At 31.9% G+C, this 20,031-nt stretch overlaps 2 protein-coding genes across 4 annotated transcripts; one reads left to right on the top strand and one right to left on the bottom strand.

Moving 5' to 3' along the window:
- The first annotated feature begins 6,584 nt into the window (after positions 1 to 6,584).
- Positions 6,585 to 11,016, top strand: LOC18107671 (glucan endo-1,3-beta-glucosidase 13). Of its 2 annotated transcripts, XM_006371907.3 has the most exons (4): positions 6,586 to 6,876; positions 8,789 to 10,063; positions 10,543 to 10,573; positions 10,657 to 11,016. In XM_006371907.3, exons 1-4 carry the CDS (start codon positions 6,819 to 6,821, stop codon positions 10,790 to 10,792), a joined length of 1,500 nt encoding a protein of 499 aa, XP_006371969.2. In that variant the 5' UTR covers positions 6,586 to 6,818; the 3' UTR covers positions 10,793 to 11,016. The 2 variants fall into 2 exon arrangements, with proteins under 2 accessions (XP_052305166.1, XP_006371969.2); XM_052449206.1 differs by lacking the exons at positions 10,543 to 10,573; positions 10,657 to 11,016 and adding an exon at positions 10,135 to 10,536 and having other exon boundaries at positions 6,585 to 6,876.
- A 1,017-nt stretch (positions 11,017 to 12,033) lies between these two features.
- On the bottom strand, positions 12,034 to 14,457 carry LOC18107672 (mitogen-activated protein kinase kinase 6). 2 transcript variants are annotated; one of them, XM_006371909.3, is made up of 8 exons: positions 14,269 to 14,452; positions 14,088 to 14,181; positions 13,861 to 13,995; positions 13,464 to 13,688; positions 13,171 to 13,353; positions 12,740 to 12,963; positions 12,353 to 12,398; positions 12,034 to 12,241 (listed from the first exon to the last, which is right to left on the bottom strand). In XM_006371909.3, exons 1-8 carry the CDS (start codon positions 14,340 to 14,342, stop codon positions 12,149 to 12,151), a joined length of 1,074 nt encoding a protein of 357 aa, XP_006371971.3. In that variant the 5' UTR covers positions 14,343 to 14,452; the 3' UTR covers positions 12,034 to 12,148. The 2 variants fall into 2 exon arrangements, 1 of the variants encoding a protein (XP_006371971.3); XR_002978987.2 differs by having other exon boundaries at positions 12,140 to 12,241; positions 12,730 to 12,963; positions 14,269 to 14,457.
- Between the last annotated feature and the right edge of the window lie 5,574 nt (positions 14,458 to 20,031).

Below are 20,031 nucleotides of genomic sequence, written 5' to 3'. Positions count from 1 at the left end.
GATTATTGGCTTCTAATTGGGAATGCAGGATTGATTGGCAACCAAGATGGGTTGATCGAATTATTAGCTTCCAAATAGGAATGGTGAAATGTTTGAAAACCAAGATGGGCTGACCGAATTGATGAGTATCCAAGATGGGTTACCAGGTAATTGGTGATCAGGAAAGAATATTAAAGTGTTGGTTTCCATACGGGGATACCATAATGACTAAATTTGTAGTGAACCTCAAGAGATTGTTTGGAAAATGAGTGAGTAAACGAATTGAGTAGATTATATGATTATAAGAATTGATTAAAGTATCGTTTAGATGAAAATTATTAATGTTCTTATAATCTATAACTTAAGACTTAAATAATGTAATTAGTTTTTGTTACATTTCAAGTGATTTACAAGCTCGTCAAGAATAGCTAATAGTTGCTATTTTGGATTAGATTTAGGAAATATGGATTAGCATGAAGTATAATCTAGCTTTTTGGGTTGTAATTATAGATATTTTGTTATGTTATGTAATTAATTTCCCAAAACTTGTAAAATGAAAGTTGTAAATGTATGTTATACATGATTTTGCATTTTGTGTAGAGACAATGTAACTAGTTTATTTTGTATACCGTTAATGTATACTTTATTATATTATAATCATCATATGTTACATTAATAATTATTGATAATATGAGTATTAATAGTTCTTAATGGTATTGTGGATTAATGAGATATAATGGAATGAATGATAGATATTGAGTTTGAGATCCAGGATGATTAGATCAAACATAGACGATGGATTTTGCATGAACACACAATTTAGAAGTGTTATTGATTTTACTTTATTGATGCGTCTAAAATACAAATGAAACTTTACCAAAATCTTGGTAGAAATAATGGTAATTTGAAGTAATACCCAAAGATAGAAATTGATTGGGTCTTAAGAGTAAGGTCCTGGTATAAACCAATCAACTATTTTGTTGATAAAAAAAACATTGTACTACTTGTGGATTTATTAAAAAGGATTTGTACCCAAATGTTGAGGATGTTACATGAACCCTATAAAAAATCATGGAATTAACAAAATACTATCGTTCTTAAAAGTTATCAGGAATCTTGTAAAGGATATTAACAAAAGACTTTAATAAGAGGAATCTTGCAGATCTTGAAATGACTTTTTTCAACCACTTGAATAATAAAGGTTTTTTCTTATAGGAGTGTTGATAAGAAGAGATTTCAATTTCATAGCGGTCATCTTCATTTTGAGGAGTATAACCAGTTGCTTTGTTTGAATCAGAGTTAATTGATCTTATTAAAGAAATCATTTTTTGCACTATTCGGGCCATTTCAGTAGGTGAAGTACTTGATGCTGGCTGAAATAACAATTGAAATATTTACGATAAAAAATTGCATGTTTTTAATAACCATAGAATTAAGCTTGTTATGATGTCTAATATGTAGGTACAAGATATCTAATATAAGGTTAAGAAGCTACAAACATTCCTATTGGAGTGCTTGTTATCGGAGAAAATAAGTGCATAACATACCCTAACTAAACTCATTTTGGATCTGATTGAGTTGATTTATTATAACCTTCATGGTCTTGTTGACAACCACAATGTTATTATGATAAGTCGTTTGACAAGTTTAAATTCTAATGAAAGAACACTTTTTCAAGAGGAGCCATTGCTAGCTAATTAGGGTTTAATAGAGTTGGTTGTGACCACCTAGTTATGTCACTACGTTCATAAAAAAGGGATAAGCATGGGGTTATGATAGAGGAATAGAAACACCAAGATATCCAATAAAATTTGGTAGAGGTAATGATGTTGGTAAAAGTTGAAAACATGGAGACTATATGGGAGTACTAGGGTTTTATTTTGTTATGGGGAATTAGAGATGAAGAGTCATCTTAGGACATATATATTGCAAGTTGTTCCATTGGTACATTTGTTGGTAGATTGTTATGAGATTCTTCATGGCTAAGAGAATGGCCCTTATTAGTTGCACAAATTGATTGGTCATCGATTGTTATAAAAATGTTCTTGTCTATTCGTCTTTTTAGCATGATTACTAATCTATTATTGATCATACAATCAACCTCGCAAATCAAATGGAATATAGAACTCTAAACCTGACCCTAACAGGCTTAAAATAAATTAGGGATAACGCCAAAGCTACAAACTAGAGAATAACGTAAAAAAAAAGGAAGCAATAAAAAGAAAGCTTGTAAATAAAAGTTGTAAAGAATAAATTGCAATAAACAAAATATAGCTTGTGAATAAATTGAAGAAATAAATTGATTATATGGTGTTAGCCATCATTTCTAACTACTAAATGACTTATTTATAATGTTATAAAGATAGAATTTAACACAAACATAAAATCATAATCATATACAAACTATATAAATAGCAGATAAATATTATATAATCTTAATTCTAATATTATTATCCTCCTTTATTTTTTTAACATACTTCTAGCAGTCATATTTGTTCATAATAATCTATAAAATCCACTTGTTATCCTACTAAAGACTCATTGTTCTGTATAGAAGTTGATTAATCGGTCTCTTAATATGAATCATAATCTTCTAGTTAATGGTCGATTTCACCCTTCTTTACTATCTTGCTTGAAAACTAACACTGAAGAGAGAATGGAGAACTAAGAGAGAGGTAAGAGTTATAGGGTTTGATTTAATAGATTTATGGAAAAGAGTGGTGGTTTTTTTGTGGTAGTTACAATGCTAGCAAGAGATGTGGTGGAGAAAGTGAGAAGAAAGGTGAGAGGATATATTTTTGGGATTTTTTATTGTGTTCTTATTGCTCGTGCTAGAGAGAGGGCAAGGTTTGATTTAATAGATTTATGGAAAAGAGTTGATGCGAACCTCGTGATCACGAGATCACGCAACCCATACGCAAAGACACCAATTCCCGGAAAGCCAAGTAAATCAGGTTTGATAGGAGTGTGACACAAAGATAACTTGTACCTAGGCACCAGCACTATTGGAAACGGAAAACCCCCACCAAATGAATATTGATTTGCGAACGAGAAGTATAAGGATGACGTCATGAAGACAGTTGTTCTTCGATAAGTCGTTTTTCAATTCTTTAGAGGACCATGAAAAGGAGATTATCTCACCAAAACACACACACACACACACAAAGTGCGGCAAACAAGAAGTTTTATTAATCTGGATTGTCTAACTTACATGTCTAGTTATGCTTTTATTTATACTAACTCTAGACTTAAATAAACCCTAATGGACCCCCCCTTCGGTGGACTTATATTAAGCCCACTTACAATTGACCCAAATAAGTAATAATAATCCAAAGACTAAGAAGAAAATAATAAAAATCCAAAAATTACCATCCTAAATATGCTAGAATCAGATTTGTCACCATTAAGAAGTCCCAAATAGACTAGGAAATCTGATCTGAAGGTAGAATTTATTCTGAAGTCTTCTTTCCTTTTTGTAGCTAGGATGAATAAGGAATCCTTGTAAGAAAAGGATTTTGAAATAATTATGAATCATTGCCACACTTGGAAACTATGTTGCAGCCCATTAAAGATCTTTGTAGAATTAGTAGATTTCCAAAATAAGCTGCCACATCCTTTTAGAAAAAGAATCTTAGCCAAATAGGAAGCCCACAAGTCAAAAGGAAGTAAATAACAAAATTTATATAGCCTTTATTGACCCGTGTTTCAATGCCTTACTAAAGTCAGATTGACCTAAAATTTTAACCTAAGTTAGGGCAATATGTTAGGAGACTCCACATAAATTTTCAGCTCGATCCAACGGTCAGATTGAGAATTATAACTGTTGTTGTAAACCTGGATAGTAGCACATTTTACGTCAAAATCCGAATTTGACCTTGTATGGATCGTATCATTCCCTCTCTCTTCAAGATGATTCATCCTCGAATCACCAACAATTTAAATGGACAATTCCTTAGCCTCTTTTTGAAGCCTTTGGAGTTCTTTTCTTGCCAATAATCGTTGCCAACAACTTTGGATCGGTCTCTTAATATGAATCATAATCTTCTAGTTAATAGTCGATTTCACCCTTCTTTACTATCTTGCTTGAAAACTAACACTGAAGAGAGAATGGAGAACTAAGAGAGAGGTAAGAGTTATAGGGTTTGATTTAATAGATTTATGAAAAAGAGTGGTGGTTTTTTTGTGGTAGTTACAATGCTAGTAAGAGATGTGATGGAGAAAGTGAGAAGAAAGGTGAGAGGATATATTTTTAGGATTTTTTATTGTGTTCTTATTGCTCGTGCTAAAGAGAGGGCAAGGTTTGATTTAATAGATTTATGGAAAAAAGTGATGGTTTTTTCATGGTAGTTGCGATGCTAGTAAGAGATGTGGTAGAGAAGGTGAAAGGAGAAGCAAAAGGATATATTTTTGGGATATTTTTGTTGTGTTCTTATTGCTCGTGCTAGAGAGAGGACAGGGTTTTATTTTATTTTTATTTATTTTTGGTTTTTATGCTAAAGATAAAATGGAATTTTAAATTTATTTATTTTTTAAATACAAAAAAATATAAATAAAAAATTATATTTCAGTAATATCATATATCATGTTATTTTTGGTCATTATAAATGACATTGCGTTTTATTATGGTGAGAGCATGTAATATTTTATCATTTTCATATGTTAAGGGTATAGTTGTAAAACCTGATTTAAGATCGATTCGAGGCAAGACCTAAGTCCTAATCGAGAGGGTCGACCTAAAAAAATTAAAAACAAAACAACATTATTTTGAAAAAAAAAATCAACAAGTTAAGGGTTGGGTTTTAACCGATTCATATCCAAGTTGATCAGGTCAATGAATCAATTTGAGTTTTTAACCAGATCAACTAATTTTTTTTCTTTTTCTATTTTTTTTCTCAAACTAGACTGATCTAGGCTCTGGGTCATCCTAGTCTTGAGTAATCTATTGCCTCCCAAGGTCCTAATCGAGATGGTTGACCTAAAAAAATTAAAAACAAAACAGCATTATTTTAAAAAACAAAATCAACAAGTTAAGGGTCGGGTTTTGACCGATTCATACCCAAGTTGATCAGGTCAATGAATCAATTCGAGTTTTTGACAAGATCAACTAATTTTTTTTCTTTTTCTATTTTTTTCTCAAACCAAACTGGTTTAGGCTCCAAGTCATCCTGATCTTAAATAATTTATTGGGTCAATTCAAGTTTTATAGCTATGGTGAATGTCTTGACAACTAAATAGTAAAGATATTAAAATAATCTAATTAATTATAATATAATAATTCAACTATTCAAATCTAATGTGTGTTTATTAGTATAGTAGTTTTTATAATTACAGTTTAAAAAAGTATTAATTATAACTTTTTTTAAGGATATATAAAAAATTGTAAAGTATTAATTAATCAAATTTTTTTAAAATTATAGTAGTAACAAAACGTAGTTTTAACCTACTAGCAAAGGGACTATAAAACAGAATTAGCAAAAAGCAATAGGGACAAATTGGACAATTAACATACAAAATCAAAGCAATTAGTGAATTAACATAGTAGCAAAAAGTTTTGACGGAATAGCATATTTTTGGATATCGCAGTCCTAAACCATGATATTAATTAAATGTCATGATAAGGAACCACGATAAGAATTTAATTGATGTTGTGTTTACAACCACAATTTCAATTAAATCTTGGACTAATCGATTGACCAGTTTATAATGGTTAATAAAATCAGTCAACCTATTTCAAAAATAACAATGAAAATCTTAAAACTGCCAAAATCAAAAGGTCTCGACGAGATTTTTGATATCTAAAAATTCGATGGTCCGTATAGCGATGTAGTCACTACTATATGAAAAATAATCTCTAGAAACTCCTATAAGAATTTGAGTGTGATCCAATGATCAGATCAAAAGTTATGACTTTATTGAGCTATCATTCTAGATTAACGCAACCAAACTTTCTCTTAGACCTAAACCTATCTCATTGATCTATAAATGCATTTGTTAAGCTATCCACATCATCTATTTAGAGCAAATCATCATTTAATTATGACAGAACCACATTTGACTGTTTAAAATCACTTATTGTCGCAAGTCTTACTACATCATTGACATTGAAAAATAAAGGATAACTACTGTATAAATAATAATTTTTTAAGATTTTAATTGGAGTTAATTTTTTAGTCTACAAGTTAAAAAAATAAGTATATTTTAACTAATAAAATATATTTAAAAAAATTCATAAAATTATGGTTTTTATGTGAAAGATCAATCGGGTCATATAATTAAATCAACTAGTTAACTAATTGAACCGAATGATTTGAGTTTTATCTTTTTACACTTCAAAATCTTAATATTTAAAAATATTATTATTCTAAAATATAAAAATTATCTTGTTATTCTTAAAAATAATATCATTTAGTAAATATTATATATTTAAACAGCTAAAAGGTTTATTTCATCGGATCTTTCTTAAATAGTATTACTCTACTAAAACTCTTAAAAAACTGTTCTAATTTTTTTTTTAAATAAAATATCCAAAAAATAGTGGGGGACAGATATGCCAATTAGCGGAATCGAGGCACTTCTATGCTATATTTTACAGTATATTTCTGAAATCCGGTCCTGTAGCTCTACTGTCTGTCCGACACGAAATTCGACCAAAGCGTCCACTCCAACTAAAGCTTAGTTGCTCTCTCTCTGTTCACGATCTCAGAGAGAGAGAGTCTCTTGATTCCTGTAGCGTTCCATGACCGTTGCAATCACTGACAAAAAGAGTAAAGTAGAAAACAAAAGAATCTCTTAAAAGCATTTTATCTAAACGAAAACAAAGCTAGTTCACTTGCAGGGTAATGGCGAGAGGAGTCGAGCAGCTTATCTTCTTAATATCACTGTTACTTACTCTTCTGGGTATGTGTTCTTCTTCTTCTTCATTTCTTTGTACTAATCATTGTACGATGTTTCTTTCAATGTATGTACTGAAAATCCTACCTTTCAATGTCTGTACTGAAAATTTACCTTTTCTGGTTTTGAAGAGCCAATGTGTATGAAGTCTCTTCTTTTTATAATGTGACTTGTTCATTTTTCGTACTGAAAACGGTTTTTATATATATATGCTTTTATTTAAAAAAGAACAAAAAAAGAAAAATTGGGTTGGTGTCTGTTTGTTCAAGTAATGCCAATCAAAACTAGTGTTTATTTATTACCAGGAGCTGTATTTGCAACATTTTCAGCCTAGAAGACTAAATATTTTAGTGTGAATGTATTATTGATTCATTACTATTAGGCACTAGATATGATTACAGTCAATCGAATTTATTTATATCGTGAGATAGATTAGCTAACCATGTGAATGTGTAATTGACTAAATGAATTAGCTCAACGTTATGTGACTGATCATGTTTTAGTGTGTTAAGGCTCTCATCTTTGGGGTTCTTGTGTTATGTATAAACTTGATTTCTTCATAAACTAAAAATGATCAACTCCTCAAATAAGCTACTGTTCTTCGTTCTACAAATTAACTTTCTTTTAAGTGAATGGACCAAGTTATAATGGAAGAATTTCAAAATCTTTGTAGGTTCACCTTTGTAGCATAGTATCCATTCAAGAGTAAATGGAGCTTGCTGAAGAATTGGTTCTAACAATGAGTTGCCACTTTATATCATTACATTTATTTCACCAGTCTACCTGCATTTAAGAGAAAGCTATAATGGCTAACCAGATGTTGTACTTTACTTTCATGCATTGAAGAAGAAGAATCATTTGGAGATTTATTATTTAAGATTTTTCCTCTTGTCCATCAGTATCAAGATGGAGTTTTTTAAGGATTCTAAAGTATTAAATTCAGTATTACCTTCTTATAACCTATATTAAGGAACAATTTTTGTGATTGAGGATAGAGAATTAAAATTTTTACCGATGTTGTTGTTCTCGAGCATTTTGAGGTGGATCCTAATGCTCTTTTGTTTAAGAAGTGGATTCCTCTTGTTGATCTCTCATTTGTCTTTCTTCTATTCTCTTCCAACTCGTTCTACATTATATAGTCAAGTTTTAGTCATAATGGAGGCTTTGTCTATATCAAGTTCATTAAAGATTTTGTTACTAGTGATAGGATTCCCGATACTAACAAGTTTGTGATGAATTTATATGTTAGGACAATATGTGAAAATATTACATTACATTTTTATTTAAACAGTAGTTGATTCTTAAATTATTTTCCGAATTGATGTTGGAGATAACATATGAGGACAGTGTGTCTTCAGTGCATTTAGTTTCATTTCATCTTGGTGAGTATCGAATAAAAATATGCAACCCCTACGGGACTATCCATTCTGGCAATGATGTGAACCAAAGCCCCAGCATATTTAGATGCCTGTCCCCATGAAGTAATAAGCATATTTTCCTGCCTTCCATTTTTTTTTCCATCTCCAATTTCCCTACATTAAAGCCCCAGCATCTAGTCATTGTAGTGTTATGTTGATGAGAAGGGTAATCCATCACAGGGTAAAAGTAGTTTGATCGATCACCTACAAGATGAAATCAACACAAGCAATTCTTTGCATTTGGCAATGTGTTTGAGACTGTTTCAGTAATTGCACTGACTCCTTAAAGCTCCCATTGATAGTTACAATAAATGATGTATGGTTGATTGTTTCAGTAGTTGTTAACATGTTATAGGAAAATATCCATAACTTATACTGTTGCTGACAATTTTGCTTTTATTTACATGTACGAGAACTTTCCAGCTTTGCTGTTCTAGCTTGCTGGTTGTACTTTCATTTCAAACACCTCCACAAACAAAAAATTTCATTTTATTTTGCAGTTTTGTGCAGAGGAAGCACAATTGGAGTTTGCTATGGAAGAAATGCTGATGACCTCCCAACTCCTGATAAGGTTGCTCAGTTGGTTCAACAACATAAAATTAAATACTTGAGGATTTATGACTCTAGTATCCAGGTTCTCAAGGCTTTTGCAAACACTGGAGTTGAACTTATGATTGGAATTACAAACTCCGACCTACTACCATTCTCTCAATTCCAATCCAATGTAGATACATGGTTGAAAAACAGTGTCCTTCCTTACTACCCGGCTGCAAGGATCACATGCATAACTGTTGGTGCTGAAGTAACAGAAAGCCCTGGTAATGCCTCTGCCCTAGTTGTACCTGCCATGCACAATGTCCTCATGGCCCTAAAAAAAGTTGGTCTGCATAAAAAGATCAAAGTTTCAAGCACCCATTCTCTTGGGGTTTTGTCCCGTTCTTTCCCTCCATCTGCGGGGGCTTTTAATAGTAGCCATGCATTCTTTCTGAAACCCATGCTGGAATTCCTCGCTGAAAACCAATCTCCTTTCATGATTGATATTTATCCTTACTATGCTTATAGAGATTCCCCAAATAATGTGTCTTTGGATTATGCTTTATTTGAGTCGTCTTCAGAAGTGATCGATCCAAACACGGGTTTGCTTTATACAAACATGTTTGATGCTCAGATTGATGCCATTTATTTTGCCCTGATGGCTCTGAATTTCAGAACAATTAAAGTAATGGTCACTGAGACAGGCTGGCCATCCAAAGGGTCATCAAAGGAGAAAGCTGCAACTCCTGATAATGCCCAGATTTACAACACCAATTTAATTCGTCATGTCATCAATAACTCTGGTACTCCTGCAAAGCTTGGGGAGGAACTAGATGTTTATATTTTCTCATTGTTCAATGAGAACAGGAAGCCTGGTATGGAATCTGAGAGGAACTGGGGATTATTTTATCCAGATCAAACAAGTGTCTATAGTCTGGATTTCTCTGGAAAAGGTGTCCTTGATGTGCCTGCAAACAAAAGTTTGACCAGTTTTAATGGCACAACTTGGTGCATTGCTTCAAATAATGCTTCCCAACTTGACTTGCAGAATGCCTTAGATTGGGCATGTGGCTCTGGCGATGTGGATTGCTCTGCTATTCAGCCTAGTCAACCATGTTTTGAGCCGGACACTCTTGTCTCCCATGCATCGTATGCGTTCAACAGTTACTACCAGCAAAATGGGGCTTCTGATGTTGCATGCAGTTTTGGAGGTACAGGAGTTAAAGTCAACAAGGATCCAAGTAAGTATCTAACATTCTCCATTTTGGTTCAAATCTCACTCCTTAGTTGGTTTTTCTTGTTTCACGTGCAGGAGTGCTATCCCTGTTTGCTTGGAAGTACTAGTGTTTCTCAGTTTGAAATAGTATGAATTGGCACTGTCAAATTACCCTTCCTTTTTCGGGGATTTGAGTTAGCAGGAGCATTAAAAGGCTTCTTCACAGTGCTTCAATATGGCTATCTTATTTATTTTTTGTTAGCCCAGTAAACCTCTACGTTTAACTCATAACTGCCTTTGGTTTGCAGAACTTATTAGCAAATTACATACCTGTGATTTATGTTTGACGGGTTGATATTTTCCCGGATCGTAAAACTTTTCTGCATCTGTATGCCTTTGTTGGATTGTCTGATTAGACTTCGATGTTTGTTTTATCATCTTTTAGTCAAGAGTCTGGATGAACCTTGAAACACTCACTTGAAAAACTGACTGTCTATTTTGCAGGCTATGATAATTGCATGTACATGATCACTGGGTAAGTTTGACAACCATCGTTTTGATTTCAACATCACTCCTGTTGTTATAACGTGCCAAAAATATTTTGAATTTATCACTCAGGACCAACAAAACAGCGGCAAGTAACACAACAGCCATTGCCTCAACGTCCTCCTCCGCCCAGAATGAAGCCTGTGCATGGATTTCTAGTTTTCTTCTAATGACCTGCGTTGTGTATTTTTTATCTTTTGAACATTAGTAATGGACATGGAAGCAGGATCATGTAGGCGCAGTGAAGTCGACCAGAAAAAAATGGACCGTTTGGTGAGGCAAGAGGCATCGTTTTGAATTTTATTTTTTTTGTTTTTTGGCTTGTGTATATCCTGAGAAAAAACGCATCTGTCAAGGAGCTATCCGCCATCCTAGTTTTGTATGATTTAGTACTTGTTTAGAGGAATGCAAGACTCATCCATCTTAACCCTCTGTTGTATGGTTTGTTCTCTTTATCATCTTGCAAGTTTGGATCAGTCTTCTTTTAACACTGCCAGTGTTTGTCAGATACCAGCTATTGAATCACAGAACCTCGCAGATGAAGCTCAAATGACGATGAAAGAACATGCAGTTGGTTTCTTTTTTTATCCCAATTCCCATGGCTGCAGGAGTTCCAGCCATTTCTTATCGACCCTTTTCCTGGCTGGTAGAAATACGTTTTTTGCTAAACTAGAAATACGTCCACATGGACCTGATATGTGGTCGAAAACGAGCTGGAAGCTACATGAAAGGTGGCGAAAAGCTCATCAAAATTAGCATCGATACATGATTCAACTCCACATATCAGTAAGGATGATTAAAGTCCATAAATCTGAAAGGAATTGGGGTGTCAAACAATATGCACGTGTGCGCTTGCATTATTGGCATCAAACCGACATTTATTCGCACGCTCGGCAGGCATTATTGGCATCAGACCGACATTTATTCGTACAAACTAATAATAGAGCTCCATTTTCACTCATGATGATAATTTAATTCAAAGAAAAAATGGATGTTTTTTTTAATAATTAATATAGTATAAATATTATCAAACCCAACCTGAAACATATACAAATTTAACTCAATATTTATTTATATTATATAGATATATTTGTAAATCATTTAAATTTTTTTAATATATATATATAAACACATGTATATATATACTATTCATCATTTAATATGCATATACATACTTCAAATATTATATTAACTATTTTCATTTTTATTAAATAATAAATATTTATATAAATATTCGAAACCTAATAAATAATTTATAAATATCTAAATTTTTTATTTGAAGTATAATAAATAAAGTATAAATATATAAAAAAAAAAAATCTCAGCCACAGTACAGCATTGTCTTCCCTGAACCCAGGCTCTCGGTAAGAGAATAATTGATGTCCAATAACAAGAAGATCACGTCGACATGCAAGAGAGATATATATAGATGTTAATTTCTATAGGTAATTGATGAAATTTTGGGTGTGGCTCGCTGATTCATGAATTAAAAACATTCAATATATTCCAAGACAGTATAACTTGGTACAACATGACATTACACGAGAAATATCTTCATGAGTGACTATCTTGGGTAATTCACAGGAGGTTCCAAGCTACCAACCAAAATTCCCAGATCAATGTCTTTGTCTTCGAACTTTTTGATGAAAGGGTGACTCTGGAAGCATAAAAGGAACAACAATCAAGATTCTGCTTCTTTTCCTCTTCGGTGAAAAGTTCTAAAACATGAATTTCCAAAATAGAGGAAACAATATACTAAGTTACTAACCAATAGGTCCAAAGATGACAACCTTCCCTGAGGATCCTTTTGTATACTGCAAATACCATAAAAGACACGATCAGGAACATTAACAGTGAGTGCACTTCGAGATTTACAAATAAAAGACTTTACGAAAAAGAAAATGTTAAATGTTCTTATGTATGTGAAGCCGATTGGTACGGTCTATTTTAGCCAATGGAACCGTGATATCTATTAGTTCAACCACATGAGCCATCCACAGTCCATGTAAAATAATGAACTTCAAAAGCTGAATTATAGAAGCAGATAGAATCCAGAAGCCACATAAAAGGTACAATAGATAAAATATATAAGACAGAGTCACGGCATGCTCTTATAGATTATTAAACTGTGAAATGAATTTATACAAGCTGTTACCAGGCTGATACAAATGAACAGAACTCAGGGGAGAACTGATCTGCTGGGGCAGATGGCGGTGGGCTGTGCACAATGGCTTCTAAAAGCTCGTAAAAGCTTGGCCAGCCTTGTTGATCTTCAGATTGCATGTAAGGAAAATGTCCAATTGCACACTCAAGTACTACCAAGCCTAAACTCCAAATATCACTGCTATAGTCATAGGCCCTCCCGCTGATTCTCTCAGGCTATCAAACAACAAAAGAAGAGGAAAGACTAGTGATATACAAATTACATCTCGAATCAGTGGTGTGCAGGAAAAATATGAAAGATATAGAAACCAATACAGGTGATTAAATGAAAATAACAATAAGATAGTAAACTGATCAACATAACCACCAAAAAAGAAACTTAGTGATATGAAGCAAGAACAGAAAATTAAAACCTATACATACCGACATGTAATTATAAGTACCAACAAAAGTATCCCTTTGGCCCATAGAGCTAGCTAGCATTGCACTCACACCAAAATCAGTTATCTTCACTTCCCCCTTTTGGTTTACCAACAGATTGGATGGTTTAATGTCTCTGTGTATGACATGCCGCTCATGGTGCAGGTAAACAAGACCCTGCAAAACCTGAAATGCATACATAAATGTTGAGCCAGGGGAAAAAGAAAACATAAAGCAAGCGCAAGAACTTTTATTTCGTGGTCAAATCTCTAAATTCCAAGAAAGAAGAATCAAACCTGCTTACAAACGACAGCCAGATAAGGTTCAAGGATTGTTTTAACTTGTCTGATCACATCTGCCAGCGACCCACGATCCATGTATTCTAATACAAGAGAAATGGCCCCATTGTGATAGAAGGAGTGGTAGCAAACAACAACATGTGAACACTGTGAAGCTTGGTTTATCTTAAGCTCCTGAACAATTTGCTTACGAATTTCTTCTTGTATATTCATCTGGATAACCTGTGAAGACAGATATGAGTTGTCGTTGATTTACTTTTTTAAGTAAAAAAAAAAAAGGAGCTGTGAAGACACAGAGATTTATGTGAAATGAAAAAAGTGAACAACCATGATTTCAAATGTGGAGAAAAGGTAAAAAAAAAAAAATAAGAAAGATTGTTGGGGGGACAATGACCTTCAAGGCAAATAGTGAGCCAGCCCATTTATGGCGAACCAGCTGCACAACACCTCCACTACCTTTACCAATGACTTTGATGGTCTCAAGGTCTTCCAATGAGAAATCAAAATTAACTTCTTTGCTGTCGAAAGGCTGCACAAATAGATGATTAACTTAAAAAAAATTAAGAAAAGATTAAATGATAGATCAAATCAACTGGAGAAAACAATTAATTACAAACTTACAACACGGGATTCCTTTATGTTTTCTTCAGAGATGAGACGCAAACCTTTCTGATTTAATAGCAAATCTCCGTCATGAAATGTACCACTTGCGGTCCTGATATTTTTAATTTAATTTAAAAATATCGAAATTAATACTATATTTATCATCAACAACAAAAAGAAAAAGAACGTTGATACTTACAAGAAGGAAGCGATTGATGTTTCTTGAGCTGGAACGGTCAGCTTGAGTTGCTGCAGTGGCTTCTTGCTCTTCATCTTCGAACTTAGGGTTTTCTTTCTTAGTTTTTTTTATTTTCAAAAGACAAGAGCGCTCCTCACCCTAATTGTGTCTACACAATAGCAGGAGGAGTATGTATCTATCAAATTCAAACAAACGGAAGACCGCGCACTGAAATTCGAAATTAGCTTCAAATACGTGGCTATTGCTGAAAATTTATTATTATTATCATTAACTTTTCAAACTTTTAAATTTTACCTTCCAATTACTTCTTTTAATATTTTATTAATTTTAAATTAATTATTATTATTTATTTTAATTTTTTTATAAAATTATCATATTCTCAAACAAACATCTTAGCATTTGATTGATATTTAATTTTTACAAGTGTCTATTTATATCATATCATTAAATAAAAATTAGTTAAAAAACAAAGTTATTAAACTCAGTAGAGTTCATAATCTGGGTCACTAGTTTTGCAAGTTCAGCCGCTAAACTTGGGTCGATTAAATATCTCTTCATCTCAATATTAAAAAAAAAAACATGTCATCTTGAAAAAAAAAATAAAGTCGAATTATGTTTTTATTGGTCGTTTGAGTTGCCTTTGAACCTGCCAAGTCAACTGGATCACGTAGAGTCAACTCTCATACGAGTTAATTATAAACTCGGGTTAGGCAAAAAGTTGGATCTGGAGGTTTGAAGGTTGACCGGTTTAATAACCATATCAAATAGTTTTTTAAAAAAAATTCCATCTTCTAATTTTTTTTTCTTTTGATTGAATTCTTTTTGGTTTTTTATTAATTTCATTCTTCAATATTTAATTAATTTTGAATTGGTCTTCATATTTTTTTTCAATTTGCTTTTTTAAGGTTATTGCAGTCTTAAACAAACATCATGATGTTTGGTTAGTGCTTAATTATATGAGTGTTTATTTCTGTTATCATATTGTTAAGTCAAAAATAGATTTTTTTTAAAAAAAACAAAGTTGTTAAACTCAATGAGTTCATGATCTCAGTCACGGGCTGGTAAGTTAAGTCGCGAAGCTTAAATCAATCTAATATGTTATCGTCTCAATAATAATAATGATGATAAAAGATTTCATCTTGAATTTTTTTAAAGTCAAACCACACTTTTTATTAGTCATCCGTGTTGTTTTTGGATCCGTCAAGTTGACTGGGTCACATCAAATTGACTCTCACAAGGTTAATTCTAAACTAGAACTAGGCAATGAGTTAGGTGGAGAGAATTGAAGGTTGAACCACTATATCAGATTTAATAACAATGACAAATAATTTCTTGGGATCTAAATATTTTTTTAAGGTTCAAATTGTTTTTTATCCAACCCGCAACATTGTGTGGGCCAGGAAACAAGTTGAACTCTAAATAAGTTAAAACTTAACTTGATTTATAAATTGAAGTTGAGCTTGAGATTAAATAAACTTAGCTCATTAAGGTTTATGAGTCAATTTAATTAAGAATGTTATTTTATTGTAAATTAATCATAATTAATATTAAACCTATGATGAGGCACTAGCAACCCCATTCCTCTACAAACTTGTGAGCCCTCAACAGCACTAGTCGTGACCCTTCACTGGTAGTTCTTGATCATCATCGTTAGCCACAATAACACAACAACTTCCTCTTGTTTTTCTCTTCCTTATAGCAGCGTCGTCAACCTCCCTCCACTCACAACAACCCTTGTTTACAACAAATAGAAAGGAGGAGATCTGATGATATAAGAACAAAAGTTATAGTAGAGAAAGAGAGAGGTAGATTTGAGAAAAAAATAAAAGCGACTGTTTGTGGGTTTTTCTTTGTTTTATAGGTGGCAGTACCCCTCACCGCTAGTACAGACATGAAGAAGAATAGGAGATCTACTTGATCCACCCATTTTTTTTCCTCCCCAATGACGGCGTGTGAACCCACACGCCGCGGGTGGTGACGACGCGGAAATCCATATGCTGTAACTATTCCAGCAGTCCTAGAATCTTTTAATATGCTTCTTGAGTTCCCATTAATCTCTTCAACCTGTTTGCAACCTTTGAAATGATCATTTTGCAAGTTTTTGAATTTTTATTGTGTGTTTAAATTATTGTTAAATTTTGAATTTTTGTGGTTTATAAACATGTACTTGTGGGGTGTGTAAGTAAAATATACTAAAAAGAGAATATGTGTGTGTTGCATTTTCTTTTTATTTTGCATTAAGTAGATGGTAAAAAAAAAAGGGAAAAGATAAAAAGTTTTAATTAACCCAAATGTTTTAATTGAATACGACCAAATTCTAAAACAATTTCATGCATAGTTTCTAAAAAAACAAAATACATTTTTATCATGTTTTAAAAAATACAAAAATATACTAAAAAGAGAATGTGTGTGTGTGAGTAAAATATACTAAAAAGAGAATGTGTGTGTGTGTTGCATTTTCTTTTTATTTTGTATTAAGTAGATGGTAAAAAAAAAAAGAGGGAAAAAATAAAATGTTTTAATTAACCCAAATGTTTTAATTGCATACGACCAAATTCTAAAACAATTTCATGCATACTTTCTAAAAAACAAAATGCATTTTTATCATGTTTTAAAAAATACAAAAATAGATATTGTAACCAATTTATGATCATCCATTAGGATTTGATCAAAATTTCAAAGATACCACAAAAATTAGTTTGTTTAGTTAATATTTGGGATATCAATTTTGCAACGTAACGTATACTCACGATATTAAATTAAATGAATTAATAGTAATAAATGTTAGAAATTAGTTGTATCCAGTAAATAATTATGATGCTAAAATTTGGGTCTTAGAACAGTTAGATTTAACCTGATAAGGTAGAAACCAACATTAGATGAGACCAACAAATAGAATTATGTCTTAGATTAACAATCAATCAATCATGCAAATTACTATAGATAAGGTGCACCAAGGGTGGTGCGTCTTCTCCTTGCACAACTAGTCCTCTTACCCAGACTCTCGCAGACCATTAGGTTTTTTAGTGACCATAATATTAGGTAATGACTCCCTCAAATTATAACTTCATGATTAAACCCAAAACCCCCTTCAATTTTATGAGGCAGTTCCACCATTCGACATCGTGCACGTCACGACAATGGGTATAATGCACGTGATTAAACCTTGAAGTAAAGGGATGGATGGTTAGGTCGGTGTCTCTCTTATCTAGGGTCGAATCATCTTATCATTCCTAATTTCTTTTGGGATAATGGTTTGTTATGGTACTTTTATCCCTTAAATGATTAGTGAATTGACTTATCTTTTAGTATAGCTATAGGAGATATGTATCTAATCGATGCTTAAGCAATGATCTTTTAAGCAACAAGGCATGCATGTGTGGGGTACTGTTGATCTATCCCTAAACCTAAAAGGGATGCTAAAAACTTGTTTATGAAATCAAGATTCCAGGATAACAACTGGTGATGATTCATTTATCCTCGATGAAAGATCATACGTATTTTGTTAAGTGATTTTTAATACCCTAGTTCCAAGTATCAAAATAGAGACTATTGACGGTTTATCTACTTGAAAGTAGGATCTAGAGGTACCTAAAAAAATAAACACTCTTATTGGACCAAAATGTATACACTATCAAGATAATGACCTATTAGGGTTTATTTATCCTAAAGCATATTAGTGTATTTACATACTTATGATTTATTTCTTTTAGCATATTGTCTTTGATCAAACATGCACATAACAATATGCAAAGACTCATTAATCTATATGTATGATCAATGGACAATCTTGAAGACCCAAGTATTTATGATTATAACTACTGTTATTATTTACATCATAAGTAAAACTTGACAACTTATGCATTCTTACTTTGAATAAAAAACTTTTATTTTTTTAAAACCAAAGTATTTTCATGAAAAAAAAAAGTGTTACCCCTAATATACCTAAAAGTAACAACCTATTACGGTTCATTTACCTTAGGAATTATCGGTGGATAACAAAATGAAAAATCATTTATTTTATTTTATTTTTTAAAAGAAAGGAAGCTTGAAAATTGAAAATTGAAAATTGAAAATTTTATGAAAGAAATTAGAATTTTTCCTTTGTTAAGCAAGGCGTTGTATTACAGGGTAAACCTTATTTATGATGTATCTCATAATCAAAGTTATAACATACATCACATGATACACATACATGCAATGAAATGAATCTGCTTTTTTTTGGATTATTCAAAATAGTGAAAAGTGTCATGCATGTTAAGATTATAAAAGGAAACCCAAGATGTTTATGTTTGAGAGTATGCTAAAATACCAAATATAATTAAAAAAACAAAAACAAAAATTAGAAGGAAACTACAAGTTTCAATTGTCGGCCTCCAATGGTAATCAACATGAACCACCAATGAGAAATCTCTTAAATTTCTATTTAGGAGAGAGAGAGATTTACTAAGCTTAAAGTGCTAACTCTAATTTTATGTTTACGTAGTTTTTTTGTAAAAGTTATCTAACATAACTTTTATTTCTCTACCAAAATAATAGGCTTAACTTTATATTTATAGGGAATTCTAAAAACCCTATAAATGATAAAATATCAACTTTCCTCTTAAATAATATCCATATATTATTTAAAGATAATTTTAGAAATTTAATCAATCAAGTCCCTACTTTATTATTCTATAACTAGAATTATAATCCCTGAATTAAATATATTCTAGCGCTTAATTTCTAAAATTATTTTCAATCAAGTCACACTTGATTAATTATCTAAGTTTGATTTTTGACTAACGGTTCTTAATATGTGTGACCCATTAGGTTCCTAGTATGTTAGCTCAGATATAAATTATAATTCTAAATAAATAGAATTAAATAAATTAAACAATTTAGTTTATTATCAATTCAATAATTGATTAATTTATATTTGAAGTGTACCCGTCTAGCAATGTGTCATGATCCTCTAAATATTAGAAAAGTTATAAGTGGTTTGACTTAACTTTTCAGTGACCAGTTTCTCAATGTAATTATTATTCATTCATCAATAATGTTCTAATTTAAATATTTTAGCATGAAGCATGTCTGCCATGTTAAATCATATTTGTCCATAATATTATAGTCATTGATCATTTGAATAAGATTTGAAACTCTTTTCAAATCTCATTCCACCTTGCGTAAGAATTTAACAATTAATACTATTTGAGAACATGTGGAACATTTTCTCTGATTCACCTAGAGTGATGAATCATCTCTTAATCACTCAAATACCTTCATATAGTTTATATTATATCCAATGTCCCCATTTATTACATTTATCAAGATAACGTGTAATGAGATCAAAACATAGCACTCCCTATATATAAGATAACTTAGTAATCTTAAGTCTAAAGATCACTTACACAATTGTCACGTTAGTCTTTCTATAGACATAAATGATATATCCATATGGAATTCTCATGCGGGTCAGTTCAGTGTGCATGTCATCTGACAAGTGCCTATTTATTAGTTCTAGATATCCCTCATACATCAGCTTATGGGATCAACTGTTTTCTTTCATAAAAGAAAAAACATAATATGTATTAGTCTCAACAACTCTAATAAATGTTTATTATTAAGAGTGAATTGACCAGGAACATTTAAAAATAATACTTTGATGCAATAAAAATCTCATAATTATAACATCTTTATAATTTCATTTGCAAAGTGTTTTTGTTCCATGAACTTTATCTTTACTCTAGATTCATTTATCAAACATCAAATTCATAAATTAAA

This window comes from Populus trichocarpa, chromosome 18, assembly GCF_000002775.5.
Source record: "Populus trichocarpa isolate Nisqually-1 chromosome 18, P.trichocarpa_v4.1, whole genome shotgun sequence".
Classification (NCBI taxonomy): Eukaryota; Viridiplantae; Streptophyta; class Magnoliopsida; order Malpighiales; family Salicaceae; genus Populus; species Populus trichocarpa.
This window is presented reverse-complemented; position numbering and strand designations above follow the sequence as displayed.